At 47.1% G+C, this 15,571-nt stretch overlaps 1 protein-coding gene across 1 annotated transcript in view; it reads right to left on the bottom strand.

The window, feature by feature from the left end:
* The window catches only part of LOC144122864 (uncharacterized), a 968,996-nt gene that overhangs the window by 66,521 nt on the left and 886,904 nt on the right, over positions 1–15,571 (bottom strand). The window contains exon 6 of the mRNA XM_077655844.1: positions 757–927. Coding sequence (XP_077511970.1) covers positions 757–927 — 171 coding nt within the window. The remainder of the gene's footprint in view (positions 1–756; positions 928–15,571) is intronic.

Raw genomic sequence — 15,571 nt, 5'->3', positions numbered from 1 at the left:
GGCAACAACAACAGCCGAAAATATTTACAAACTCAGTCTTACAAAAACGTATTATACGCATTGCATGTAAAGTGCCGTATTTCTTCCACACTGCGAGCCTTTTCCACCGACACAACGTTATTCCAATGAAATCCATGTATAATTATAGGCTGTGCCATAAATATAAACTCGCCATAATGAAAAATGATGACTCCTTACTTACACTTGCTGGGTTAGAGCAAAGCAGAACTGTGTATGATACCCGCGCAGCAGAGCTTTGGAATGTTAAGAAATGCCGCACAAACTATGGTAAACAAATGTTGCAGCATACTTTACCGACACTTCTGAACCAGTTGTACTGCCACAAGAATCTTGATGTCTCCAATATTTCTCTGAAAGAATTGCCCCAATTGTTCCTGTAGTTCTTTTTTCTTGCTATTACCATTTTGAGCGGATGTGTCAATTTTGCTGTCCCTTATTTTCTCCTCTCTGCGTTTGCCTTTATAGGCTCTTGGACCTAAAGTAGTTCTTTTTTCCTTTACATGCACAATGTACTGCGTACTGAACGTACATGTGTCGTTCTATGTACTGAACATACGTGTTTTTTTTTCCTTACATTTTGTTTGATGTCCTTTTCTGCCGCCGTCAATGCTGCACTGTAAGAGGAAGCCAGGACCTTTCAAGCTGTCTATACAGCTTTTTTCTTGGCTGTCCTCGCAACACCTAGTTGTGGAAATAAACCTTCAAACCTAAACCTAAACCTAAAAGTTCGCGTACCTCCTGCAGGCTGGCGTAATCGTAGCCAGTGACCCAGACGAGTTTCTTGTAGAGCGCGTCCACGAAATTCTTGATGGCGCCCAGGCTGAGCGTGAAGCACCAGTGGCGCGCCATGCCGCCCTGGGTGCCGAGCTGCTGCCGAAGAGACCACACGTGCCCCAGCTGCTGGTTCTGCGGCGGTATACGTCAGCTGAATTCCGGCTCACAAAACACGTTTGTTTGCGGTGTCTGAATACAATACTCCGCCTGCAGTGCTGCCTCAGCGCTCAGTCCAAGATGTCACCACTGCTTCTACATTAGAAGGTATGCTCTTTGCTTCATGATGGAGTAGAAGTACTTGTCACGCTTTCCCGCTTACTTCAATGCCCATGAGTTGCAAAGAAAACGGCAAAAAAGAAGCCCACGGTGCGTGCTGTACGAACCGGTGCCGGTCCACTAGAGCCTCTGCTAACGGCTGCGGAGGATGGGTGTACTTCTACGCGTCTGCATGCGACCTAAACCCGTCTGGACGTCATCGACTTTCCGCATGTTGACTGTGTGACACTGTTCTGACATGTATGGATTGAAAAAGCTCATGGTCCTTCGGCGCGGCGCTTTTTACGCCGAACCATAGAAACAGGGCACTTTTGTGTGCATAGCGTTTACCAAACCATGGTAAAGCTCGCATTCTCGACAAAAACATTCTGTGAGGTAGTCAGTAAATTAGTGCGTAGTTGGCGAAGTGAACCTTGAAATATAAGGCTACGTACTGCTAGCGAAACTGCGTCAGAATGCGCTACGCACTTATTTCTATTTTCAAAGTGTTGTAAGTGCGCAGGTAGCTTTTTTCTTGCTTCGCTGTGGGGCCCCTAAAATCTGCCTGTTACTATTCTGCTTTACTATATATTGCGATTTCTAATCGCTGAAAATTCAAGTGCTGACGCAATGTCATTAAATGGCTCATCGATACGAAAACACGGTACTGCCATGAAATTGGCGGTATTACTAGAATCGCCATAGGTTGCCGCATTATGGCGTCATCAGGGGAGGGAAGTGCGAAATATTGACCAGTAATGAACTGCACCAACTAAAAAGAACAGTTTGGAATTAGATTTCAGTAGCATTGGAATAAAATGGAATTCAAATGAAATTTGAATCGAATTGTTATGCTTTCGCATGACTTGCACTTAGGTTCCCTAAGTGGCTCCGGCAAATTTAAGGAGCGCACCCGCTGCGGTGGCTCAGAGGTTAGGGCGCTCGAGTACTGATCCGGAGTTCCCGGGTTCGAACCCGACCGCGGCGGCTGCGTTTTTATGGAGGAAAAACGCTAAGGCGCCCGTGTGCTGTGCGATGTCAGTGCACGTTAAAGATGCCCAGGTGGTCGAAATTATTCCGGAGCCCTCCACTACGGCACCTATTCTTCCTTTCTTTCACTCCCTCCTTTATCCCTTCCCTTACGGCGTGGTTCAGGTGTCCAAAGATATATGAGACAGATACTGCGCCATTTCCTTCCCCAAAAACCAATTATTATTAATATTATTATTAATACCGGCAATAATATGCTGGTTAGAATGTTAACATCTTAAGGAAATCTTTTAAACGCAAAAAGGTTTTTTATAGTACACCGCTCCAGTATGTTACCTTACGTTTCAGTTTGAAACAGTGAAGGCGTAAACAGCATGACGTGCCGTTGGTGGCCTGGTTCACCTTTGAGCGACTCGCAGCAAGGCATTGCGTGCTGCAGATTGCATACAGGTGAATCACATTGATTCACTTTCTTTTTCTGTGAGGACATCACAGAAAACGGCTCCCCAGTTCAAGTGCTCCGCTCCCAAGAACGACGCGATGCAGCCTATCCAGGCAGAGCTATATGCAAGACGAAACGCGCAGCCATCTCCTATGCCCGTGGTGTCAACGACACTGCGCCGAACATGGTGTCACCGTTTTTTGCTGCCCAGGTTAGCTTGCTAAACAACTGTTCTTGCCTGCGTACCTCTAACAGTTGTCTTCTTGCGGTGCCATGCCCCATTTAAATTAGAAATTTTTTTCCATGAATACGGCGCAAGAAAAGCACGTAGAAGAACGACACAGGCAGGGACCCAACAGTGTTGTGTCCGTCTACGTCCCGTCCGTTGCGCAGTAGTCATCGAATATCGAAACCAACTCGCTCAAACTCTAACCTTGTAGAAAATATTTCCGTAATACTCGCTTGAGGTGTTGTCTGTTTTTCCATCGCATTGGTTTTGTAGCTCTGCTTATTTGTTTGTCTGGTAACGTTGAGGCCAACCCTGGCCCAACATATGGGTATGAAGGTAGCCCGCACACTCACTGTTGTGAATACTCATCATTGTTTGAGGCTTTGAGACGTATTAAGCAAGAGCAGAAGCAGCAGCTGCTTTCCAGCTTGACCTCGCTGCAGCAAAGGTGGAACAGGAGTGAAACAGAGTTTGTCAAACTTTCAGAAAGGCTAACACTAACAAGCCTTGAAGAATCTCAGATACTGCATGCCCATCCTTGCCCGTGTCATTACAACGCGACCGTAATTTGACTAAGATACCAGAGGGAATTGCATCCTTGAAGACAGCAACAGGCGATGCCGAAAACAGATCACGCAGATGTAACTTGCTTTGTTTTGGGTTGACTATCAATTAGTCCGAGATGTGGGCACAATCTGTGGATGCCGTTGTTGTTATGTGGCCCCAATATATGAAATTAGTTGTCGACAACGTTGATGTGGAAATAGCTCATAGGATCGGCTGCTACCAGCGTAATAAAAACCGGCCTATAGTTGTGAAATTCGTCAAATTCAAGGATAAAGAAAGGCTTCTTGTTCTGAGATATAAGTTGAAGAGGACCGATGTTGCAGTTCGCGACCATTTTTCGTCATCTATTCAGCTTGTGCGCAAAAACTGCTAGAATACACAAAGTCAAACAATTTATCCTACAAGCTCCGTTTCGACAAACTATTGACCAGCGGGCAACGCTTTATCTATGATGCCACCTCAGATGATGTTATTCCGCCTGATTCAGTCGACTCAATGCAAATCTGCTTCTCGTGGTAAATAACATGCTCACTGTCGCACTGCTACACTGAATATTTTGTTACTTAGCTGCTTCAGCGTCAATCTCTTGCCAGCCTAATCCACACCTGAAAAGCCCAAGTAATCATAGAACATAATCATGGCTGCACGACAGTGTCAGTAACTGAAATTTTTCCCTCTTCCTTTATTATTCCTGAATTAGGCTACGTTACTGATGACGTCGCGAAAGATGACTGCTTCGACGGTTAATTTCAATCCGTTTTTTCTACTCCCATTCCTTTAGGTAACCAAGATCCGCCGAACTACAACCTGCCCTCAGTGTCTAAGATCTTCGCAACCTATAAACGAATAAATAAATTGCTCACTGACCTAAAGCCAAACTCAGGCTCTGGTCTTGATTTTACTCCCTATTCTGTTTTAAAGGCCTGTGCGACAAGCGTAGCCAGGTTCCCGGTTGTCATATTTAATAAGCCGTTGGGAACAAGTGAGTTGCCCGCAAAATGGAAAGTGGCCAACGCAGTACCGGTACACAGAGCCAGTCGTCGCTGCCTTATCTGGAATTATAGAGCTACTTCCCTCACCTGTGTGCACATGAGTTTCAGGGCATTAGAAGACGTCACCTACTCCAACTTAATCCATGACTTGCAGGCTAACAATTTTTTTTCTTAATACAGAACATGGTTTCAGGGCAGGCTTTTCCTGCGTTACTCAGCTCTTAGATTTCTCTAACGACATGTTTTCTGCACTTGATTGCGGCATGCAAGCCGACTGTGTTTTATTAGATTTTAAAAAAGGCTTTTGATGCCATCCCGCACTCTCGGCCACTTTTTAAACTTTCATACATTGGTCTACCCCCTCAATTCTCAAATGGATAGAACAATATATATCACGTCGCTCCCAGAAAGTTTTAATCAATGGTTACGAATCTGATTTGTCATCCGTAACGTCTGGGGTTCCTCAAGGGACCCCAGACCACTACTCTTTAGTTTTAGGACCACTAATTTTTCTAATCTACATCAAAGACATACGTATTAACGTCACCTCATATATACGATTATACGCTAATGATTGCGTCATATATATATATATAAACATAGCTACGCAGGCCGATGCTGCTCAGCTACAAACACACATTAATCGTATCACGTCATGGTGCATGAAACTTAATTTTTCGAAATGTAATCATATACGTGTGATAATCCGGAAGTGAAGGAAAACACGCCAGCCGACGGCATACCACGCACTGACTCGCCCAGTCATGCGTGCCTTTTTATTTACCGACGCGGTGTCGCCCTCTAGTGATCAGTAACGTCACATCCCTGCCATCCAAAGTTAATAAAAAACCAAACAATTATAAGGTGATTACGTGTAACAATGTCAGCAATTGAGTTATGGGTAGTAGCGCTGTACAGGCCGACGAACCCTGGTGCCCCGTCCGAGAGGCGTGGGGAAAGGTCTTTGACGAGGAGACGCTGTACCTTCTGCAGCCCTTGGCTGCCTTGGGTCCTCAGCTTTTAATAATAATAATAATTAATAATAATAATAATAATAATAATAATAATAATAATAATAATAATAATAATAATAATAATGTTTATTTCCTCATTAGAGTACTAAAGCGGGCCTGCCGAAGCCTTAGAAGGCTTGAGCGGCAGTGCCCGGCAGCAGACAGCATATAATTCATGGTTTTTTCAGCAGCGCAGGGGGCAAAGGTCGTGACAAGTGCACAGACACGGCGCTGTCAGCGCCGTCAGCGCCGTGTCTGCGCACTTGTCACGTCCTTTGTCCCCTGCGCTGCTGAAAAAACCATGTCACACCAACCAACTTGCCCAAGCTTCTACAATATAATTCATGCACCGAGCCGACAAGTTGCCAAACAAAGAAAAAAAAGGATGAGAGAAGTAAAATGGATTTGAAAAGAGCGGATGCAGAATACACACAAACGGAGAGAAGACAAAGAACATGTAACCCCTGGACAGGAGATTTCAGAACTCTGATCTGACAAGTCAGGCGCCACAACCTGCCCTGCCGGCTTGGATATGTCAGGAGAACCTTCTGCACAATCTTGACCTTGTCACGGTATACTTTGACGATGTACTGGTAAACGGCGCCAACGACAGCGACCATTGGGCTAACGTGTGCCGAGTCATGAAGCGAGTGAGGAGAGCCGGGCTGCGGCAGAAGCTTTGTAAATGCGAGTTCCTGGTACCTAAGGTGGAGTATCTGGAGCACGTCATCAGTGCAGCCGGTCTTCAACCGAACTCAACCAAGACCGAAGCCGTGCTGGCAGCACCAGGGCTTGGAATGTGAAGGAGCTACAGAGCTACTTGGGCCTGTTCAACATTTATAGACGGTTCATGCCAAACCTGTCTAGTGTGTTGCACCCCCTGAACTGCTTGCTGGGGGCAGGGGCTCGGTAGTGCTGGACGTCTGAGGAGGAGCAAGCTTTCCACGAAAGCAAAGAGCTGCTTACGTCCGCTTGAGTTTTAGCACATTTTGACCCTGCAAGGCCGACTGTGCTGATCACAGATGCCTCACCTTACGGGCTGGGGGCAGTCTTGGCACAGCGCGAGACATCGGGGGAAAAGCGTCCCATTGCTTTTGCGTTCTCCATCTTGCGTTGAAATTAAGCCGGGGCTTACGACACCCCAAACGGAAGTCGGGTGAACTGGTACAAGCCCTTCGGGGTGTTGATGGTGAGAAATATCTGAGAGTCTTCGTGGAGCTTAACCTGCTGGTAAGCATATCTAAGGTCGAGCTATGTAAACTTTGTGCCCCCCGTTAGCCTTGAAAACAGTTCCTCGATGCGCGGGATTGGGTACGACTCCAGCACCGCCACGTGTTCTCTGCCATCTTGAAGTCGCCGCACAGGCGTACGCGGCCATCCCGCTTTACTACGGGAACGATGGGCGCGGCCCATTCGGACGTCTTTACAGGGCGGATGACGCCCTCACGCTCCATCCTCTGCAACTCTGTCTCGTAGCGCGAACGGGACGACCCGCGGCTTAAAAAATCTTAGCTTAGCACCCTCTTGCACAGTTACCTGGGCGTTCACGCCGCTAAGGGCTCCCAGTCCCTCCGAGAATACTTGATGGAATTGACTCACCACTTCTTCCACGGACTTCACAGCATTGACTGTTTCTGGCTTGCCGATTCCGAGCTGAAATTCTTTCATCCTACTTCTTCCGAACAGCGTTGGGCACGGGCGTTCGCAACAAACAAAGGCAGCACACATTCGCTCTCACCGAGCTTCACGGTTGCCACAAACTCGCCTACCACCGTCTTCGTGTCGCCGAAAAATCCTCTGAGCTGGGCCTCCGATGGCTGCAGTCTTGCCGAGGGAAACAGCTGCGTAAACTTCCTCTCGTTGATAGTTGACACACTGGCACCGGTATCAAGCTCCATGTCCAGCGTCACCCCATTGATGGAAACTTCAACCCACATTGGCCCTGGCCCGGCCGCTCTAACGTCCATAGGTCGTACGCTCCTCCTTCTCCGGCCTGTATTCCGTCGTCACCAGCTCGTCGTCCAGGTTGCGGACAGGTTCGGTCCATTCTGGAACCTCGTTTCTGCAGTCTGTAACGTGCTTGATCAGCATAATCTGGCCAGATGACCTCTCTGCTCGCACTTGAAGCAAACGCTGCTCACGTGACGGCATTGGGGTGCCTGATGATTCCGCCCACAGCGGGAACAGGACCCACTTCTATGCTGCTTGGTTTTCACAACATTTGCAGACTCCTCGGATTGTACTGGCGTCGCTTGGGGTAACTGAGTACATAATGCACGGGAATGTTTCCATGTAGCCTCCATGGCAATGACGGTAATCCTTGTGGTCTCAAACTCCAAATTTGCCGTTTCCAGCAGTCGAGTCTGCATTGTCACATCATTTATTCCGCACACGATTTGGTCCCGCAGCATCCGCTCACGAAACGGTGCGAACTTGCAGTCATCGGCAATCTTCTTTAGCGATGCGATGGAGTCGCTAACTGACTCTCCGTCTCGCCGGTGTCGAGAAAAAACTTGAAACTCCCCACAACCTCTGATATCTTTGGCGAGTAGTGCTTGTTCAGAGCGTCCAAAATTGCAGCCAAGGTGGTGCTGGCAGGCTTCGTAGGGGCTAGCAGGCTCCGCCGCAGCGAGTACGTTTCTTATCTACAGCCCGTCAGAAACACAGCAGTCTCCTTCGCGTCAGCGATGTCGTTCGCTGCGAAGTACAGTTACACCCGTTCACGATAATCGGTCCAATCCGACGTAACCGCGTCGAATGGTTCCACCTTCAAGACAACAGGCATGGCCGATACAGGGGGGCGGATAACGCAGACGTGACCGTGGCTTATCGCTCATCGCCAGTTGTGATAATCAGGGCCGGGAACATTTCCTGGCCATGAGTGAAGGACAACACGCCGGTCGAGGGCATACCACGCACTGACTAGCCCATGGAGTCATGCGTGCCTTTTTATTTACCGACGCGGTGTCACCCTCTAGTGGTCAATAACGCCCCAATCCGGTTCAGCAGAAGGCGCACAAGTGTGGAGGCAATGTATCACTTAGAGAAGGTAAATCTAATTTTGGCTGATAGCATTAAATACCTTGGCGTAATATTTTATTTAAACCTCACATGAAATAAACACGTAGAATATGTTACTATGAAAGCTGGCCGTGTACTTAATTCCAACAAGAACATTTTCAGGGCTTCACCTCGTGATGTTCAGGAAACTTTATATTTTACTAATGTTCACTCCATCCTAGAATATGCCACCGCACTCTTGGACCCGAATCACACTATACTTATAAATAAATTAGCTGTACAAGATAGGGCCGCAGGATTTGTGACTATTTCCTACACGTATAACACTAGCGTTACCGCTTTGAAAGAACAGCTTTCTTGGCAACCTCCCTAAACACGCCATTTCGTCTCTAGGCTCACACTGCTGAAGCAAATAGCGCGAGGAAAGGCGTCAGTTGACTTGGATCTTTATCCAAACCGACCTACGCTTATCTCGCCCCCCAAAAAAGACCACAGTTCAAAAATACGCGAAATAGCCTGCCGAACATCTGCAGAAAAATCTTCTTTTTTTTCATGAAAAACAACAATGAAACAGACTACCACAATATGTCGTCTCAGCTACTGACGACACTTTTTCAGTTCTCCTGATGCAGCATATACGGGCTTCAGTGTAATGATTGTATTCCTGCTTTTTTAGCTCAGTATACTGCTGGCGAGTTTTTCGTGTCGGGGCTGCTTACCCGCTTACAGACTTCTCTCTTGACTGTTGCACTGTTACCTTAACGACTTGCTGTTCGGGATGATTGTTTTGACGATTCTGACTTGCTTTGCACAACACTTTTTCTAACATACCCCCTACTGTAGTGCCCTCTGGGCGCAATCAAGGACATTGAATAAATGAATATTAGCTGACTATGACATCCAATTGGCCCACATCTTTATGGCAAGCTCAAAAATCACCTCACACGTGTGAAGTACACGCTTGTGAAGACAAGATACCCTGGTCGCATCTACATAATTCATTGCAAAGAATGCAACGCAGCCTATATTGGCTAGACACGCGGTTTTTGAAGGTGGTTCAAAGAAAATCAGCGTGACGCCAAGAACGAAAAAAGGGCTTCCGACTCCCTAGCAGAACATAATCAAAGCATCGGGCTCTTGACTGACTGACACTGCGCACCAAGCATCAAATGAAAAAAATGTTAATTATATGCTTGATCAAGGAGTTTCTTTACATTAAAATCACACGCGGAGTGATAAACTGGACGCGGGAAAATCTACCGGAGATATACATACGCTCTGTACGCCATGTTTTCCTTTCATAAACAACGGGCAATCGGTTTCCCAAAGGCGTGTTTCTTGAAATCTTTCTCAAAAGTACATGTATTTACGTTTTTTTTCGTAATTCCCTTCGACGAGTTCTTATTTCTTCAAGTGCAGACTTTCCCTCAGCGATGTCTCAGGGAAGCGGCCTCACGGCTGATCGCGGGGCTCTAGAGGCCACTGCGGTTCGACGAGGTAGGGGGCGTAGTGCAACCAGTGCAAAAACCGTCGATGTTGTGGAGTACCGGCGGAGTAGGCCTCCGGCATCTCCCCTAAGCCACGTTCTTGGTTTGTGGCCCAGTCGGCCCAGCTTTGAATACTCCCTCCTCAGTAGGCGTGTATCAAGCTAGGGGAGGAAATAAGTGCATGGTTGGTTGGTTGGAAGCACAGGTGGGTCCCCCAGAGGTGTCAGGTCATGGTGCCGAGGGCCGGAGGGCCGGAGGGCCGATAGGCTGACGACCTAAGCCTCTACTGGCCGGATCACACCACACATACTTCCGGTGTCTGAAAAACCACGAAAAGCACTCGACGGCAAGTAGCTGCAGGTCCGATACAAACCCTTTTACACTTTTCGCATTTCCCGTAACCCATTTCACTCATTCCTTTCCTCTACGTCCCAAGGGAGATCAGGGGAATCTCCCCGGGCCCGCTCCCCTGGCTGTAGGTCGCTATGTAGCTTTTGTAGCGATAGCTGCATTACGGTAGCATTTCGAGCCTTCAGCGTGGCGGCGCCGCCATGCTGTCACGTGGTTAGTCACGTGGTGCGGAGCAGCTTCGTGCGGCACGGCACCGTAGCTAATCACGTGGTTCGTCACGTGGTTGGTCACGTGACCAGCCAAGTGGAGCGAAGCAGCTGCTGCTGCCGACGGCTGGCACTCGGCCAGCTGTATCTATCTCGTCACTCCAGGTTTAACCAGAGCTAAACCCCCGCCAGTTTTTACGTTGTACAAAGCAAAAAAAAATATTACAAGGGCAGTCACAATGACAATGAAAACACTTCATTGTCAGTAACATTAAAAAGAAATGAAGATAAAGCATTCCATTCTCGAACAGTGCGAGTAAAAAAACGACATCTTGAACAAATCAGTGCTTGATCTGAATTCATTCACTTTATGGTTATGATCAACCCGCTCGGGTCTATAGTGTGGATGAATAATGTTGAATAATGTTGAAGAATAAATGAAGAATGAAGAATGAATAGCAATCCTGTTGTAATATACATTATAAAAAATTTAAGCCTTAGCTTTGTCCTTTTTACTTCAGAGAGCTCCCATTCTAATTCCTGTTTTATGCCAGGCACACTAATGTATCTACTATAATTCCCAGCAACATAGGCGGCCGCTAAGTTCTGGAATCTTTCTAATTTTTGTCTGTCGGTCTTCGTCGGCGGGTCCCGTACAGTACATGCATATTCCAGCGCATACGTAATATGTTTTAAATCATAAATTCCAAGAGTCTTGCGGAAACATTTTCGTATTACGGCGCAAAAAACCCAACATTTTTCAAGCTTTCATAATCAACATGTCGATGCCAACATAGTTTTGATGGGATGTACACACCTAAATACTCATATTCGAGAAGAGTTTCGTATTAGTGGCCATTTATGTTATAGACGTAATTAGGTACATTCTTTTCCCTCGTGAAACAGCGCTTGTTTTGTCCCTTTTCCGTGTCATTCGTCAGTTCGCGATGAAATTTAGCCCCAAAATGAAACACATCTGCACTGTTTTCTGTAAATTTAATTTCTTGTGCCACTGTTCGCACCACCGGTGCAATGTATTCAGGTCTTCCTGTATAGCAAGTGAATCTTGAGAATTGTCCACTTGAAAATTTTCTTCAAATTGAATTAGGCCTGTTGTAAGCAAATGGAGCTGGCAGGGGCTCATTATTTTTCATTCTTTTTAGGTGCCCCAACCTAACGAATGTACCTTCTTTCCATGCATAGCGTTTGACAAGAGTATTAGTTCTAGCGGTTCTTCTCTCTTTATGTTGTTCCGAGTGTGTGTTTTTGGGTGTGGCTTTGACTCGGATATATTTGGTTATCTTAAGCGGGACTCTATAACTCTCCTGCTGGGTCACCATGCCATCCCTGCTTTGATTTTGATACCGGCAGATGACTGGGAATGGCAGCAACAACGGCATGCGGATGCATAATCCTTTCGTCTATCTCGTGTAGCCAACAGCTACTGCGCTGGTGACACCGATGCCACAGGACCGCCTTGTCCTCAGGACACAGACCGCAATCTGTTCTGTGACAGCGATCGTCAAAGGTACTTTCGGCTTCCAACGACCGCCGTCAGCGACGCTGTGCATCCCCAGCTATCCCCGGATGACGCTATGGGACCCATTCTGCAAAGAGAGAGCGGGCGAGGGCGAATTTCATTGATCAAGCCAACAACAGCAGCATGCGTAATCCTTTCGTCTATCTTGTGTAGCTGACTGTCACTGCGCTGGTGATAGCGACGCCACAGGACCGCCCTGTCCTCAGGACGCAGACCGTAGACCGTAATAGCCCAGCAGATGAACCACTTATGTGCTGCGACTGAGGTCGTCAAAGATATTTTCGGCTTCCAACGAAAGCCGTCAGCAACGCTGTGCATGCCCAGCTCTCCCCAGATGGCTCTTTGATACCCATTCTGCAAAAAGAGAAGCCCGGCCAGCACGAATGTCATTGGGCACGGCATCAACAGCGGCATGCGGATGCGTAATCCTTTCGTCTATCTTGTGAAGCCGACTTCCACTGCGCTTGTGAGAGCGACGCCACAGGACGACCGTGTCCCCAGGACGCAGACTGCAGTAGCGCAGCAAATGAATCACTTCGGTTCTGAGACAGAGGTCGTCAAAGACACTTTCGGCTTCCAACGAAAGCCGTCAGCGACGCTGTGCATGCCCAGCTCTCCCCAGATGGCGCTTTGAGACCCATTCTCAAAGAGAGAAGGCGGGCCAGTACAAATGTCATTGGGCACGGCAGCAACCGCGGCATGCGGATGCGTATCCTTTCGTCTATCTCGTGTAGCTGACTGCCACTGCGCTGTTGATACCGACACCACAGAACCGCCCTGCCCTGTCTCTTCGGATTAGGCGTGGTGAGCGGGACCGGACTGATGCACGACTGCGAGTGCGCCGTGACTACGACAAATAGATAAGTTCTTTCCTTTAATAGTTTAACAGTTTAGATTTACGCTAGTTTTGGATGTAGGCTAGTTAGGTGAAGTACTCGCGAAAGAGCAGGTCAGTGCCCTAACGGCCTGGTCTTTTCCGGCCGGCAGCTATAGATTTGCAAGGCTCATTTGTGAGTTAACTAGTTAGACAGGTGGTTAGTATTACTTTTATAGGTGATCGGCTTTTGCGGTAGGCAGAATTTTATTCGAGTACGTTCTTGCAAGTTTTTTTTTTCTGGAGTAAATTTATGGTAGCAATAATAGAGTGCTGAAAAAATGGTCAAGCAACTGATGCTTAAATGCAAGGAGTGTGAGGCGTGGGTGAATTTGAAGGAAACGCTGTTCGAATCTGTAGAGGAGGCAGAAGGCGCGGAATTTACGTGCAAATGCTGCGTATTAAGTGCACGCCTGGACAGGCCTGACGAAACGTACACCAGCCTAGAGTTACGTATGGATGCTCTAGAAAAAGTGTTACAGGTAGAGAGGGCAGAGAAGTGCGAACTCGAAGAGCAGCTAAGGAATTGATTGACGAAAAATTGGCTGACACTGCCATGAGAAGTCACAATGGCGTACATTCCAGCGGCAGCCACGTGGATGGGGCCGACACTGGCATGTACAGCAACAAGAAAGTAGGTCAGGAGGGTTCAGAGAGGAACAGCTACGCACACGTGGGAGCTAGGAAGTCTGGAGGCGATGGAGAGAATGGGAACAAACTAACCCAAAGGAATGAGATCACAGTCAATGATAAGAGACAGCATAACCCGGAAGTTAGGAAGGAAGAAGGGAATACCCAAATGCTTATAACCCCAAGGAATGAGGTCAATGATAAGAGACAGCACAAACCGGAAGTTAGGTGGGAGGAAGGGAATACCATAGAGCTTAAAACCCCAAGGAATCAGGTAATATTCAATGATAAGAGGCAGCATAATCGGCAAGTTAGGACGAATGAAGGGAATACCCTAGTCCTTATCGGTGGTGACTGAAATATGAGTAGGTGCAAAAGAATTATAATGGTGCCTGTAAAACGTGATAAGCGGGCAGCAGCCGGAACATTCCCGAGCAGGACAATGGATGCAGTACTGAGAGAGACAAAAAGCAAACTTTCTAAGAATATTGCAGAGCGCAATTTAGTAGTGGTAGCCGAGGGGCTAAATGGTGTCCTGAATGGTGGAGCCACAAAAGTAGTTGAAAGATATTCGGAGGGAGTTGACGATTTAAGGGCGATAGCAAAGCATGTCCAGATCGTGGTGTGCACAGTGCCTGAGGTGCAAGGACGGAACGGAGAAATTGTGAAGGACGTTGTGGCTGTTAATGGAGAGATAAGGAATTTAAGCATCCACGTTAATGGAAGGCTAGGAGCCGAGATTGTCTGGCGCCTGGCAGGTTGGACAGTAGATTTTTAGGGGGTCCACTGCGGCTCAGGGAGTAGGGGTAGGTAGAAGCAAAGTAGAAAGCTTGACAATGGAGGCTGACACCAAAAAAGGACCACTAGGAGGTCCAGGAAGAAAACAACAAAAAAGAAATTTAACACCAGGATCAGGTGCAAAAACATGTAAGGCGGTAGAAAGAGAGCGATGTGGTTAGAAATAGAGCAGCAGTCAAAGGACGAAGAAGGAGGTGTATAGGCTTTATGCGAGACACATCTCAGAGATGTAGAAGACCCACCGTTTATTGATGGCTACGTCTCGGAAGAGAGCAAGAGAACAACAACGGAGAGGAAGGGAGGAGGTGTAGGCATGCTGGTACTTGAATGAACAAATTGGCAAAGAATTAAGTCAGCTTGCAAGGAACATGCCTGGGTATCAGGTACATTTGCCGATAAAAGGACATGGCTAGGAGTATTTTATTTAGGAACAGGGGACAAATGCAGACAGGAGAACAAGGATCTAGTTAAGTGTCTCAAAGGCGATATAAAGCAGATTGGAGAAGGCACCGATATTATTCTGCTGGATGACATGAATGGCCACATCGAAGATCTGAATGGATACACAGATTGTAACGGGAAGTTGATGCTGCACTTCTGTGAGAGACACAACCTAGTTATTGTAAATAGAGAAACTAAGTGTGAAGGACAAATCACGTGGGAATCCCGTAACAGACAAACGACCATTGACTACTGCTTAAAGTCCCAAGAAATGTATAGCAAGCTCGCAATAATGGAAATCAGTGAAGAGAGGAAGAAGAGCCTCAGAAGTGATAATAAGCGTATTAGTCTACAGTTGGGAGCCCTGCTCAAAAGATAAATGTAGGGAAGTCAAAAAGAGTACGCAGAATTAAATGACGAATAAATAGCGCAAATAGCGGCCCGCATAGACGAAGCAATAGAGAAACATCCCATTAAAAAGTGGAATTGTGATCAGTTAGAACTACTCAATAGTACAAAAATAAAAGAAGCAAAAGGAGTAAAACGCTGGAGAGGAAAGAGGAATCCACGAAGTTGGTGGAATAAGGAAATTAGGGAGGCCATCAAAAAGGACTGTTGGAATCACGGGAACACAGAGAAGCAAAGAGGGCGCAGTTATCTGAGGAGGAAATAGGCCAAAAATGGGAATCCTATCTACAAAAGAAACAACAAGTGCAGGTCCTCGTCCAGGCTAATATAAAGCAGTCCTCTTATCGCTGGCTGGCTGAAGTTTGCGATGCAACTAAAGGGGGGTCAAGAAAATTCTGGAACCATATAAGGTGGCTGGGTAAAGCGAATCACAGAAAGCAGGAACAGATTCACGATGCCGAGGAAAAATGTTTAAAGGGAGACGACGCTGTGAACTACGTTGCGTTAGTTATAGGTGGGACATTTAGGAAAG

This window comes from Amblyomma americanum, chromosome 3 (genome assembly GCF_052857255.1).
Source record: "Amblyomma americanum isolate KBUSLIRL-KWMA chromosome 3, ASM5285725v1, whole genome shotgun sequence".
NCBI classification, from domain to species: domain Eukaryota; kingdom Metazoa; phylum Arthropoda; class Arachnida; order Ixodida; family Ixodidae; genus Amblyomma; species Amblyomma americanum.
This window is presented reverse-complemented; position numbering and strand designations above follow the sequence as displayed.